Genomic DNA, 13,206 nt, shown 5'->3' with positions numbered 1-13,206 from the left:
TTGTCTCCTGTATTTGTGTTTCAAAATTTATGCTTAACTTGCTAATTGAAAAATAGTCAAGGATATGAACATGCTGTTTTCAGAAGAAGAAATTAAAGTTATCTGTAGTCATAAAAAATTCTCTATTAATTCTCACTATTAATTAGAGGAATGCAAATTAAAAGTGGCGTGACAGAAAAGGAAAAGGAAAAATGTTGGAAATTTGGAAAAAAAATGGAACACTAATGGTGGAGTTATGAACTAGTCCAACAATTCTGAAGAGAAATTTGGAACTCTGCCCAAAGAGCTATAAAACTCTACATATCCAGCAATATCTCTTCTAAGCTCGTAACCCAAAGAAATAAAGGAAAAAAGGATATGTACAAAAATATTTATGGCAGCTCTTTGTAGTGACAAAAATTGGAAATTGAGGAGATGCCCATGGGGATTGGCTGAACAAGTGTATATGATTGTGATGGAATATTAATTTTATGACAAGCAGGATGGTTTCAGAAACCAGTTCAGTCTAGGAAGATTTTTATGAACTGATGCAATGAGGTAAGCAGAATCCAAAGAACATTGTGGACAATAACAGTAACATTGTATGATGATCAACTGAGTGATTTTCTGTTTTGACCAATATAGTGATCTAAAACAATTCCAAAGATTTAAGATGAAAAATGTATGTCTACCTCCAGAGAGAAACATAATTTTTTCCACTTTATTTCCCCCCACACACCTTTTTTTTTTTTTTTTTTTTCACCATGGCTAATATAGAAGTATGTTTTACTTTATTCACACATAAAATTGGTAGTACAATCCCTGTTTTCAAGAAGCTTGTACTGTCTAATGGAGGAGACAACATGTAAGTAACACTGTGCACAAGGCATATATAGTATAAATGGAAGGTAATTTCATAGGGATTGCAGAAGCAATGAAGCGATTTCTTGTAGAAGGTGGGATTTGAACTGAGTCTTAAAGTCCAGGTGGGATAAGAGTATATTCTGTCATAAGAGGCAGCCATTGAAACAGAATGGAGTCAAGTGTCATGAACGAAGAGCAGCAAGAAAGCCAGCACCACTAGATTATAGAGTACTTGGAAGAGACTGAAAAGGTAGGAAAGGATGGATTGTAAAAGACTTTAGAATTGATCTTAGAGATAATAGATCTATTGGAGGTTTTTGAAATAGGACATTGTCAGATCTGTGTCTTAGCAAAGTCATTTTATCAGTTAAGTGAAAGATAAATGAAAATAAGGAGATACTTGAGACCAGGAGCCCAACCACTAGGCAGCTACCATAGTTAGGCTGTGCACACCTTTTGACCCAGTAATACTGCTCTGAGGTCTATCCCCTAAATTGATGTACAAAAAATATATAGAGCAGCTTTTTTCCTAGTGACAAAAGAAATGGAAACAGAGGGATAGCGGTGGGAAGAAGAATCTATTCATCCTTGGCATAAAAATGTAATGGAACACTGGGATCATCAGAGAAACCTGGGAATACTTTTTTGAACTAAGTCAGTTAAGTAAGCAGAATCGGGAGAAATAGACAAATGGTTTTGAAAGACATGAGAACTTTGGTCAGTGGGGAAAAAAAAACCCCACAGCTTTGGAGAACTCATGCAACATGCTGTCCACCTCCAGAGATAATGAACTCCTCAGAGTTAAATGAATTTAGAATGCATATTGAAATATGGGAGGATTTTTGGAAATGGCTAATCTAGGAATGTATTTCCTTGACTGTGCATGTTTGTAAGAGGTTTTATTTTTTGTTGTTGAGAGGGAACGAAAGATGGGAAGAAATAATTCAGATCTGAAAATAAAACTGAATTTTAAAAAAGTTTGAAATGTAATGTGATATTTTTTTTAACTAGTTTAGACCTAAACCAGGGTGTTACTTGTGTGAGTGAAGAGAAGGCATACAGGAGAGAGGTTATAAATGTAGAAATAAGACATACCAACAGATTGGATAATAAGGGAGGTAATGAAAGTAAGTTGAGGATGACAACTAGGCTGCAAGCCTGTTTGACTGGGAAGATAAAGTATCCTCAATAGAAATAAAGAAGTTAGGAAGAAGAGAGAATCTGAGCGGGGGAGTAGGGGAATGAGATAACCATCTTTTTGTGCAGTCCTCCACTTGAGTCCTCCAGCTTTTCCCTTTGGTGTTATTGATCATTGCTTCATCTCTGAACTTTTAAAATTTTTACTGTGTAGTTACACTTGGCTATTATCTCTATGACCTTAAGGACTTAAATGTAATTTTAGCAAAATAAATATGGAAGAGAGGAGAAAACACTGACTTTATCTGGAATTCAGAACTATGCCTTCTCTACTACTGTCTCATCCGGGTATTTACCTCAGTGTCTGGGGTATCCAGACTTAGAATAGTTTCTCTCTCTCTGCCCTCCCCACCCCCCTTTCCACCCATCAGAGGTATTTTTCTACAAGTTGTGTTACAAGTTTTTCATTGGTGAGTGATATTGGGGTAGACTGCATTTTACGGAAGAACCAACACTGGCTTGCCTTTATTCTCCTTCTGGCCCTGCTTCTAGCTTCCCTTAAACATCAAAATCTTGCCCCTTTTCTTTTCTGACACCTTGCTCCTTTCTTCCCTACTTTTTTGCCTCTATTTCGTAGGTTATTTTCTGCTATTAAAACGTAAGCTTGGGCCAGGAGAGGAGGAGGGGGTGTAGAGATTATCTTTTAGCTTGTATTTGTATCCTCAGTGCTTAGATACAGTACCTATAATGTAGCATTTAACAAATGTTTGTTTTCTTTCTTCTTTGACCTACATGCAGTATAGAAATATTTTTAGAAGAGGGAAATTTGTGATAGTATATTTTCATCTGCTTATGTAGAAAGTCTGAATAAAGAGAAAGAAATGTATAGATTTCTTACTTGTCTTTAACCCTAGTGGCTGAACAATTTTAATCTTTGGGAAATTATAATCATTAAAAGCTATTGATTTTCTGCTTGAATTAAGTCCCCCTACAAAAGATGATTCTTAGGTTCTTAATATTTCAAGCCTTTTGTAAAATATCTTTGGATTTATTTTGCCAGAGGTAGACAAATATTCAACAAAAAAAGATGGATGGAATGTTGAAGAGGAAAAGGATGATGATGGGACCTCCGAAGATACGGGTCTGCTTCTCCAGGTTAGTGGCTTTTTTCACTTTACATAGCACATAAATTTACTCTTTTTTTTTCCTTTTTGCTGAGGCAATTGGGTTAAGTGATTTACCCAGTATCACACAGTGAAGACAGTATTAAGTGTCTGAGGTCAGATTTGAACTCAGATCCTCCTGACTTCAGGGCCAACACTCTATCAGATTTATTCTTAATAAGCTTATTTTGAATTAATTCAGAGCCAAGTCCAATTAAGCAATGAGGTGAATGAAATGGGATACTGTGCTCCCTCTTTTAAATTTTTTAATTTCAATCTTTTAACTTAAATTTTTAAAAATTTTAACAGCAAAACGAGAGCTTTAAAAATATATAATCCTTTTTTAAAAGTAAATAACAAATTATTGACATTACTTTCAAAACAATCCTGCTTGTCTGTGCTCCCTTTGAAACCACTTATTCAGTTCTGTGCATTTTAAAAAATATATTTCAATGGATTTTTTTTTCCTTTTAGTATCATTGACTAACCAATATGTTAGCAGCTAGTTGCTCAGTGGATAGAAAACTAGGGAAGACTCAAGTTCAAATGCATTATTAGTTATGTGACCCTAAATGACTCACTTAACTTTTTTCGACTTTAGTTTCTTCATCTCTAAAATGAGGGTAATAATAGCACCTACCTCAATTTTTGTGAGGACCAAATGAGAATATTTTTTAAAGTCCTTTTAAAACTTTAAAATACTTTGTAAATGCTAGTTATATTAGACCCTAAACCACTTCTCCATTAAAAACAAAGAAGGAAATAAATCTCCTAACACAGTCACATACACACACAAAAAATGTTCATACATAGCCATGTACAGAAATGTCAGTCTCTGCACTTTGAGTTCATCATCTTTCAAGATATATGGTTAGCATTAATAAAAATTCTTAAGTCTCAATATTAGGAACAAACAAAATAATTTCAGAATTTATGAACATGGTCATGTGGGTCATGGCAAGATGAAGGATTGAACTCCTCTGTGTAGCTAAAGTGATGAGGTAGAGTTCCTTTGCAAATGAAATTTTTGATTGTAAGCTTATATCTCATTGTATTCACAATTCTCCTCTCTCATCTTTTGATAGAAGCAGCCACATGTTATGTGGTCTTGACTTTGGTTCCTTAACACTTGACCTGTTTTTTGGTAGATGCTTGTATTTTTCCTTTGACATATTGACATGGGAATTCTGAATTTTAGCACCAGTATTTCAGGGATTTTATTTTAAAATTCCTTTTACAAAGAAATTCATTGATATATTGTCTCTGTCTTCACTTTGCCTTTTAATTCTAACAGATATATGGGGACCTTTGGAGTTGCCCATATTATTATTATTATTTTTGTTTTTTTTATTATTATTATTTTATTTTTTGAATAAAATAGACAGGTTCCTTTTAGGTCATGACTTTGAAGTAATCAAATGATTCTTGATTATTTTTTTTCTTCTACCTATTTTCCAGGTCATTTTTGTTGATAATCAGATATCTTTTATTTTAATTCTTTATTGGTAGGGGTGGAGTGGAGTTCCTAACATTTCTTTATGTTCCATGTGGTCATTGACTTCTGTTTAGTTTATTCTGCTTTTAAGAGTCCATTTCTTAGGTGAGAGTCACACATTTATTTTTCTAACTTATTTATTTTTTTCCAGTTCTATCCTGCAGAATTATTTTTTATTTTTTAATCTCTTGCTTCATTTCTTCTAAGCCTTCATAGAGTTCTTTTGGAAAATCCACTTTTTCTTTGAATTTCATCTTGTAGTTGCAGAATTATTCTCTCCTCATCACAAAGTCTCAATACATTTGCAATAATCTTCATTTTTCTGGGTTGAAGTCTTTGGTTTATGCATCTTTCTAGATGTATTTTCTGAATTAGAACTTGCCAAATTCAAGCTCCCCCTTCTACTTTTTGCGTCGGTTGGTCAACTCTTCACAGGTGGTACAGTGAATAGAGCACTACTAGACCTTAGGAAGACATAAATTCAAATCTATCCTTTAAACACTTAATAGTTTTGATACCCCAGCAAGTCACTTAACTCCTGTTTGTTTCCCTATCTCTAAAATGGGAATAACAATCTGTATATATTAACCCCCCAAGATTATTGTGAGAATCCAGTAAGATCCTTGACTTCTGACACTCTGAGGTTCAGTCTCCTAAAACTTAAAGCTTTCTTAGAGTTAGAGCAGCTAGGTGACATAGGGATGGAGTACCAGGCCTGGAGTCTGGAAGACTCATCTTCCTGAATTCAAATCTGATCTCAGATACTTCCTAGTTCTTTGACCCTGGACTAGTCACTTAATCCTATTTACCTTAGTTGCCAAGAAAGCCCCAAATGAGATTGTAAAGGGTTGGGCATTACTGAACCACTGAACAACAATTGTTAAGTATTCTTAATCTCTTGTGTTATGAGGCAGCCAAATGATGTTATAAATGGAGTACTTGACCTGGAATTAACAAGATCCAAGTTTGCATCCAGTTTCAGACACTTAATAGTTGTGTAACCAAAGGCTGTTTAACTGTACTCTCCGTCTACTTTCTCTAACATGAGGATAATAATAATAATAATAATGTATACCTTCTAGGTTGGTTTTAAGAATGAAAGAGTACTATTTATAAAGATGTCTATAGTTTAAAATGAAATGTAAATGCTATCAGATCCCTTTGGCAGTCTTGTAAAACCTATGAACGCTTTCTTAGAATAATTGTTTTAAATGCCTAGCATAAAATACACAGGTTGCAACAAAAACAAATTAAAAATTATCAAAACATTTTTGAAAAAGAATTTCATGGACTCTAGGATTAAAAACCACTGTTCTCAGATACCTCAGGACAGGACAGAGTATTAGGGACTTCAGGATCTTTGGGCTCTCCTAGACTGTTAAGTCTGAACATTACCCACTCACTCTGGTTCACTGCTGTTGTCGTAGCATCCCTGATTCCTGCTAGAGATTTCGAACTGTAAAGGGAATTGAGAGGCTTTTGAGGTCTATCTCTGTTCTCATTAGAGACTGCTACTTAGTTTGTCTATGCTGTTAGCTTTTTGCTGTTGGGCTTTTTTTTTTCCTAGTCCTAAGTGGAATTATTACAACTATTGTGTACTTTTTTTTGTTCCCTTCTGTCCCTCCTACCCTTCCCCCATCCTGTAGAAAGCTACAATTAAACACAAATATACATACATATATTTTTATACATAATACATATATATGCATATTTGTAAAACCATACTATACATGCTTTTATTTATGATTTTTTTTCTCTGGAGGTGGATAGCATTTTCTTTCATAGGTCCAAGTTTTTTCCATGTTTTTCTAAGATAATCAGCCAGTCATTTTTTATAGTGTAGTAGTATTCCATCATAATCATCCAATTCAAGGGCATATATTATTTTAATCAATCTGACAGATGCATAATAATATCTCATAGTTGTTTTAATTAGCATTTCTCTCATTTTTATAGCATTTTTCATATGACTAGTTTTGATTTCTTCAATGGAAAACTGCCTATTTATATTCTTGTGATAACTTGTATTCTTATAATTTGGAGAAAGTTCTTTATTTGAGAAATCAGATCTTTATTTGACTTTTCCCCCAATTTTATGCTTTCCTTCTAATCTTAGCTACATTGGTTTTATTTGTACAAGAACTTTTTTATTCAATATAATTGAAATTCTCCATTTTACATATCACAATGCTCTCTGCCTCTTGTTTATTCATAAATTGTTCTTCTATCCATGAGTCAGATAGTTAATATGTTCCATGTTTTTCTAATTTTCTTGTGATATCTCCATTTATTTCTAAATCGTGAATCCATTTTTACCTTATCTTTGTGCATGGTTTAAAATACTGGTTTATGCCCAATTTCCAGGCAATCATCTTTGACCAGAAGTCTCTTTTCCTTTTTTAATTTCCTTATGACATTAATTTAATTTTTATAGAATTCTATTTTTCCAAATACATATAGAAATAGTTTTCAACCTTCCTCCTTCCTTTCCCTCTCCTCCTCCTCAAGACAGTAAACAATCTGACACACATTTAAATCTGTTAAATTCTTTAAACATATTTCCATATTTGTCATGTTGTGCAAGAAAAATCAGATCAAAAGGGAGAAAGAAAAAAAAGAACAAAAAATATGAAAACAGTATACTTCAATCCACATTCAGTCTCCATAGTTCTCTCTCTGATTATGGATGGTATTTTACATCCCAAGTTTGACTTTAATTTGTGAAAAGACTATATTTAATGATACCATACAATTGGAAAAAAAAATTGAAACAAGTTGTTTAATTATTATGTTCTATTAAATGTTATTAAATAATGTTTCAGAAGTTTTAATAGCTTAATTAAATCATTATAATCAACTTTCAAATATTCCTAAATTAAAATCCTGTGTTTATTTGGAAAAAGAAAAAGCAAGTCCTGCCAGTTCCTTTTTAAAAGTTTACTATTTCAAATTAAGCAAGACATGTATTAAATTTCAGAAGAGCAGAGTGTTTGATCTGAAAGTAATCTTAGATATTAACTAATCCAACTTCCATATTTTATAAACGTATTAATTTACCTACATTCATATTAATCCCTTTAGGAATTCATGAGCAGCAACTGTTTTTCTTTGTTTTCCCCTGTTCTTTGTATGCTTAATAAATGTTGACTGAATATGTGAGGAAATTGAGGTTCAGAGAAATTAAATAACTATGATCATATAGCTGTTAAAAAGGAGGGAACTGAGAATGGATTCTAAAACTTCTGAGTTTTCATTCATATTTTTATTCATCTAAAGACCTCTCCTGTTGTGTCCTGCTGTCTAAAGCCCCCAAGTTCGGGTGACATTTCTTTCTAGAGCCTCCACACCAGGGTGATTAAAATAGAATGTCTTAGTGGAGAAATGATGAGGTGGAACTCTTGCAGATGGTAAAAAAAAAAATGGAGTTTTTCCTCTTTTTATATCCTCATATCCTTAAGTAACAAAAACACTGGACATGCACCAGATATATGCTGCACATGTGGAACCACATAAACAACTTGCTATGTAGTTTGCCACCTGGTATCACTCTTCCACCTGCTATCACTCTGCTTCAAACACAACACAGGTTGTCACTGCTCATTGACTTCTCGGGAAGGCCTAGAGCTCTTAAGGGAGAGCTGAACCAGACATTGTTATCAGGTTCCCTCTGGGCTGAAGGGTTTTATACCTCACCCAGAGTTTCCCCACTGTCTGTGACCCTCTACACTTCCCAACTTTAAATTTAAGATTTTTTTTTATTTTTTATGTTTAATTTTCCTTTTAAATAGTTTGACTATAAAGCTGTTGCTGACCGACTCCTAGAAGTGACCAGCAGAAAAAACACACCACCCTTCAACAGGAGACGTCTCTCTAAACTAGTCAAAAAGTAAGTCCTCTTTAATTGTAATTGAAAAACTTGTTATTGATATTTCCTCACTTCCAAGACCCCCTGACTTAATTAATAGTGCAGAATTTTTAGTCAGTTCTTTTGTGTGCTGTGAATTTTACTTGATTTAGCAGTATGATTATTGTTCTGAAATAAAGCGTTCCTGGTTATGCTGTTTATGATCATCAGATGAAAAAAAAAAATCAGGAATCCTTTAGTAGATTTACTTTTTGACTAGGTCTTTGTTTCAGCAAGTCTTTAGAACACTGCTGTTGTATACTCTTTTATGATAAAGATGAGAAGATTGGTGCCAAAGAAAGTTTTTTTTTTTTCAATTGTTCTTCCCATGTCCTTTCAAACCCTCCCACTGCTTAAAAAAAAAAAAATTAGGGGAAAATAGAAAGTGGCAATTGTGAAAATAAAAATGTAGTCTTTTTTTTTTTCACATGATATTGGACTCATCTTAAATTTTTTTTCTCTTCTTCCAGATTTCAGGATTTATCTGAAGGTGAGAATTGAACTAAACATGCATAATATTCTTCTTCAAGCCATCAGTTTTTTTTTAAAAAAAAACTGAATTATTACTTTTTGTTATGTGCTTATTAAAACATGTTCTAATAACTTTTCATAAGCTTTATACCATAATAATGTCTATCATTTTACTACCATCAGGAACCAGTTTACATGTTTCAAAAAGAGAGACCTGATTTTTTAAAAATACTTAGTCTGCTTTTTTTGGATCTGATTAAAAACAAAGTCAATTTTTTTTCATTTAGGATTGTTAAAGTTTGGTCCTGTCTTTAGAAGAAAGAGATTATTTTTCAAAATTTCTTCAAGAGATTTGTTATTCATTATTCCATGGGGAAGGGTAGATGAAAAAGGGGGGAGGGGAAGCATATGATCTCAGAAACTCGAGGAATAAAGCAACTGCATCACTAAAACCATCATATATGTTGTATGTGTTAGTACAAAAATTATACCAAGTCTGGAAAATGGTTTGACATATGTATAAAGACTAATGTTATCTGTTCAGCCTCAAGTGTAATTGCTCTAGATTTTAGGACTGAGTTGTATGGTTGTATACTCAAGGAATAAAGTTTTCCTAAGACTCTTAATCTGCACTAGTTCACAAGTCCATGAATTTTTTTTTTCTTGATATGTTGCTTTTTAAATGAGGGAAATGCTGACTCTCAAGAGAAAAGTAGGATGGTGGAATGGAATGTCTGAGAAGCATGAATTAATGACTTTTATAGCTTTCTGTGCTTAGGGAAATAGCAACATTGATATATATGACTTTACATCTGGCAGGCATTTTCCCTCAAATCAGTTTCCCTGAAGACATTTCTACAGATGAAGATGACCACACCCTTACTCGGGGAAGGCGTAAGAAAAAAAGAAATAAACTTACAGAGAAACCCAAATTAGAGAAAGAAAAAGGTAAGCTGCAAAGCCTGAAAACAAAAATGAAATGCAGAAAGTAGAAAAGTGATCCCAGGATTTTAGCGTTGGAAGAGGAATGAGAAATCATCTCTAACCTCACTTTACAGATAAGAAATCCAATACTCTTAAGAGATGAGGTGATTTATAGGGATTTAAGCTCGGGTTTTGATCCTAAATCTGGAGCCTTTTTCACTGTACCACATTCAGACTCAATCATGCCCATTTCTGTTTGATTTATTGTTACTTATCCTAGAGAAGGTAAAATTTTTCAGTTACAAGAGACCAGGGGAAAAAAGGGGAAATTATTTCAAAAGTTTTACTAAGTTGTTGGTAGAAGCTGCAAGTACTTTTTATATATTCATCTCCAGAAAAGAGAAAAAGAATTGTCCTGGGTAGGTTATATTATTTTAATAGTTTATACCAGTTTTTATCAGTTTAAGAAAATTATTCTGGGTTTAAAATCACCCCAAGAAAACCAATTTATGAAAATAGTTAGTTACATTTTTATTACAGTTTTCAGAAGAAAGATAATTAGCTATTCCTGAGGCAGACTAGAGAAGGCATTCCCAGTTTTCAGTTGTAATATGGATACTAGTACAAACATTTCTCTAGTTTCTTTCACAAGATAAATACCAGTCACACAGCAGAATTACAGTGTAGTATTAAGTAAGAGGGTAAAAAAAATCCTTCCTTGATAATAAGATCTCTGTGTCTCCCTTTGAATCTGTGCTTTCTGAGGTCTCATCTATCTATTGAGAGTCTAATGTACTGGTTTTGATTTGATTGCAGGGCAATGCAAACCAAAGAAATTCAATGCAGCTGAAGAAGAAAGTGAATGCAATCTTCAAAAGAGAAAACGAAGAAAGAAAAAAAAAAATAATTCCCATCCTGAAAACTCAGGCTCTGGTGATACTTTCATTCCTCCTGAACCAAATGGGAACAGTGAACCAGAGCCATGTAAGAAAAAAGACCCCAAAAAAGGTACCCCCGAGAATGAAATAGATACACCCTTTGGTGTAGCTGAGGAAAGTGGGGTGGAGCATCCCCCAACTGCCAATGCACAAAACAAAAGGAAACGGCCAAGAAAGAAAAGCTTAAAGGTCCTTGAGGAAGTGGCAGAGATGGGGATACCACCTGCTGAGACTGCTGTTCAAAATGGCCCAGGAAGCAGTGCTTCCCAGGAGCCCATCAATAGCAGTCCCCCAGCAGGTGGGGTCAAAATTGTGAAAAAGAAACGGAAACTTGGGGCTCTAACAGTCAGTAGTAATGGCTTATCCCCATTGGTGGCAATTCGGCCAGAGAAGGAAGGCTTGCTTGATAGTCCAGCTGCAGAAGGGGATTGCACAGCCCTCCTGACTCAGAGTGTCAAGCTAAAGAAAAAAAAGGGGAAGCTGGATAGCCTTGAACCGGTTGGCTTGCCCAACCAGAAGGTTGCCTTTCTGAAAAAGAGGAAGAAAATCAAGGAGGTATTAAACTTGGTGGAAACTAATGGAGCCCTGGAGGCTGAGCTGAAGAAAATCCAGTCTACGGTAAGAAAAGCAGATTCTTGGGGATAGAATTGGTTTCTGCAGGAGTCCCCAATTAACCCTCCAGAATGCCTTCCTTGTTTTCTCTTGGAGGATTTGTTGTGATATGTTCCTTGTTTGCCATGGGTCTCTGAGTTGAAGAAGTAATGAAACAAGCTCGCACTTTACATTTCAGTATGTAATAATAGCTCCATGGACTACAAAATGATACAAATGTGTAGTTAAACTAAAAACTATTTTTATTTTTTATTTTTTTTATTTTTTGTCATTAACTCAACCAATCATGAGTCTTTTCTGCACTTGGAGGATAAAACTTAATATGTTGGTGGGTGGATGGTTTTATTGTCATTTTTTTTATGGTCCTGGCACTCTATATACAGATATCAGATATAAATTAAAAACAAGGCTACAGTCTTGTTCTTTAAATATTTGCCTTGTTTTAAATACTTCATTATTTGTGTCATTCACTTAGCATTTTTACACATTTATCACTACTTAAGAATATGTCAACATATTTTTAGCACACTTTCAAGGTTGTGCTTTTTTAAGTTGTATTGTGATATGAAAGATGTGGTTTAGCATCAGATTGAAACTTAGTTACATGCAAAATGTCATGAGTTGGCTACTATGGTTCACTGAAATGACTGCATTGTCATTGACAGACATTGGGTTATTTTGTGGTCAATAAATAAAATGTAGCCATAAGTTTATAATTTTCTGTTTACATCATAAAATTTTTGTGGTTCACTATTAGAATGTAAACTACTTGAGATTACCATCTCTGTGACATCTATTTTTGTTATCCCCAATATCTGGCACACTATCATGCCTTTAACAAATTTTGATTGAATTGATATGAAACTCTCAGAGTAGAATTCCAAGGATTTCATTTGTCATCCTCTTATTCTAGCTTCTACACAGAGTGATAAAATTTTCAGTCACAAAGATCTACCAAGTCAGAAAATTTAGAACTACCTCCTTGGAGAGAATACCCTCAGCAATAAAATCATAAGTCATTGAAATATATGTATGCAGAGTTAGTTTTGCATAGTGTGTCAAACACTAGCTTTGCAATCTTTAAGTATAGAAGTGACGCACTTTCTGTAAGCTCCAATGATTTCCTGTTGTGCCTCCAAGATAAAAAATCAATTCATCTGTTTTTCTTTTAAACCCCTTCACAACCTGATCCCAAACTCTTCAGATTCATTGCCTACTGATCTTGCTTCCCCCTCCTGTGAGCCAGACAAACTGGACTCTGTTTCTCACCAAAAACACTCCGTCTTCCATTAGTGGCTTTGCTCTGTTCATATTCTTTCCTTCCCCAACCTTTTTTCCCTCTCCTCTCTAACTCCCTCTCCCTGTAACCAGTAATGGGATACCCTGTATTTATATCCCCACACTTAGCACAGTACCTAGAACATACTAGATACTTTTACTTGTTCATTGATAAAATCCTAGGTGTAGAAGAAACAAAAACACAACCTATAAATTTCTTCATGCACCAAGTCTGAGTCACCTAGTGATTATGTAATATATTCAGTGTCACTTAACTCTTAAGGGTTAGAGGCAAGATTTGAACCAAGGCTAAATTGGTCCCTCCTTTTACCTTTTCTGCCCTTACCCGCCTCCTTTTTTCCTTCCTTTGGCTTAGTTACTTTTAGTACTATCACCATTTCTTTTTCTCCCTTCTCCCTCTTTCCAGTCAATGTTAAAAAT

At 34.3% G+C, this 13,206-nt stretch overlaps 1 protein-coding gene across 1 annotated transcript in view; it reads left to right on the top strand.

The window, feature by feature from the left end:
- Window positions 1–13,206, top strand: part of RRP1B (ribosomal RNA processing 1B) — a 63,099-nt gene that overhangs the window by 24,425 nt on the left and 25,468 nt on the right. Inside the window, exons 9-13 of the mRNA XM_051984795.1 lie at window positions 3,041–3,135; window positions 8,427–8,524; window positions 9,013–9,032; window positions 9,833–9,961; window positions 10,754–11,493. Of these exons, the coding sequence (XP_051840755.1) occupies window positions 3,041–3,135; window positions 8,427–8,524; window positions 9,013–9,032; window positions 9,833–9,961; window positions 10,754–11,493 (1,082 nt within the window). The remainder of the gene's footprint in view (window positions 1–3,040; window positions 3,136–8,426; window positions 8,525–9,012; window positions 9,033–9,832; window positions 9,962–10,753; window positions 11,494–13,206) is intronic.

The sequence above is a fragment of the Antechinus flavipes genome, chromosome 3 (assembly GCF_016432865.1).
Source record: "Antechinus flavipes isolate AdamAnt ecotype Samford, QLD, Australia chromosome 3, AdamAnt_v2, whole genome shotgun sequence".
NCBI classification, from domain to species: domain Eukaryota; kingdom Metazoa; phylum Chordata; class Mammalia; order Dasyuromorphia; family Dasyuridae; genus Antechinus; species Antechinus flavipes.
The sequence above is the reverse complement of the archived record's forward strand: the minus strand, read 5'-3'. Positions and strand labels throughout refer to the sequence as shown.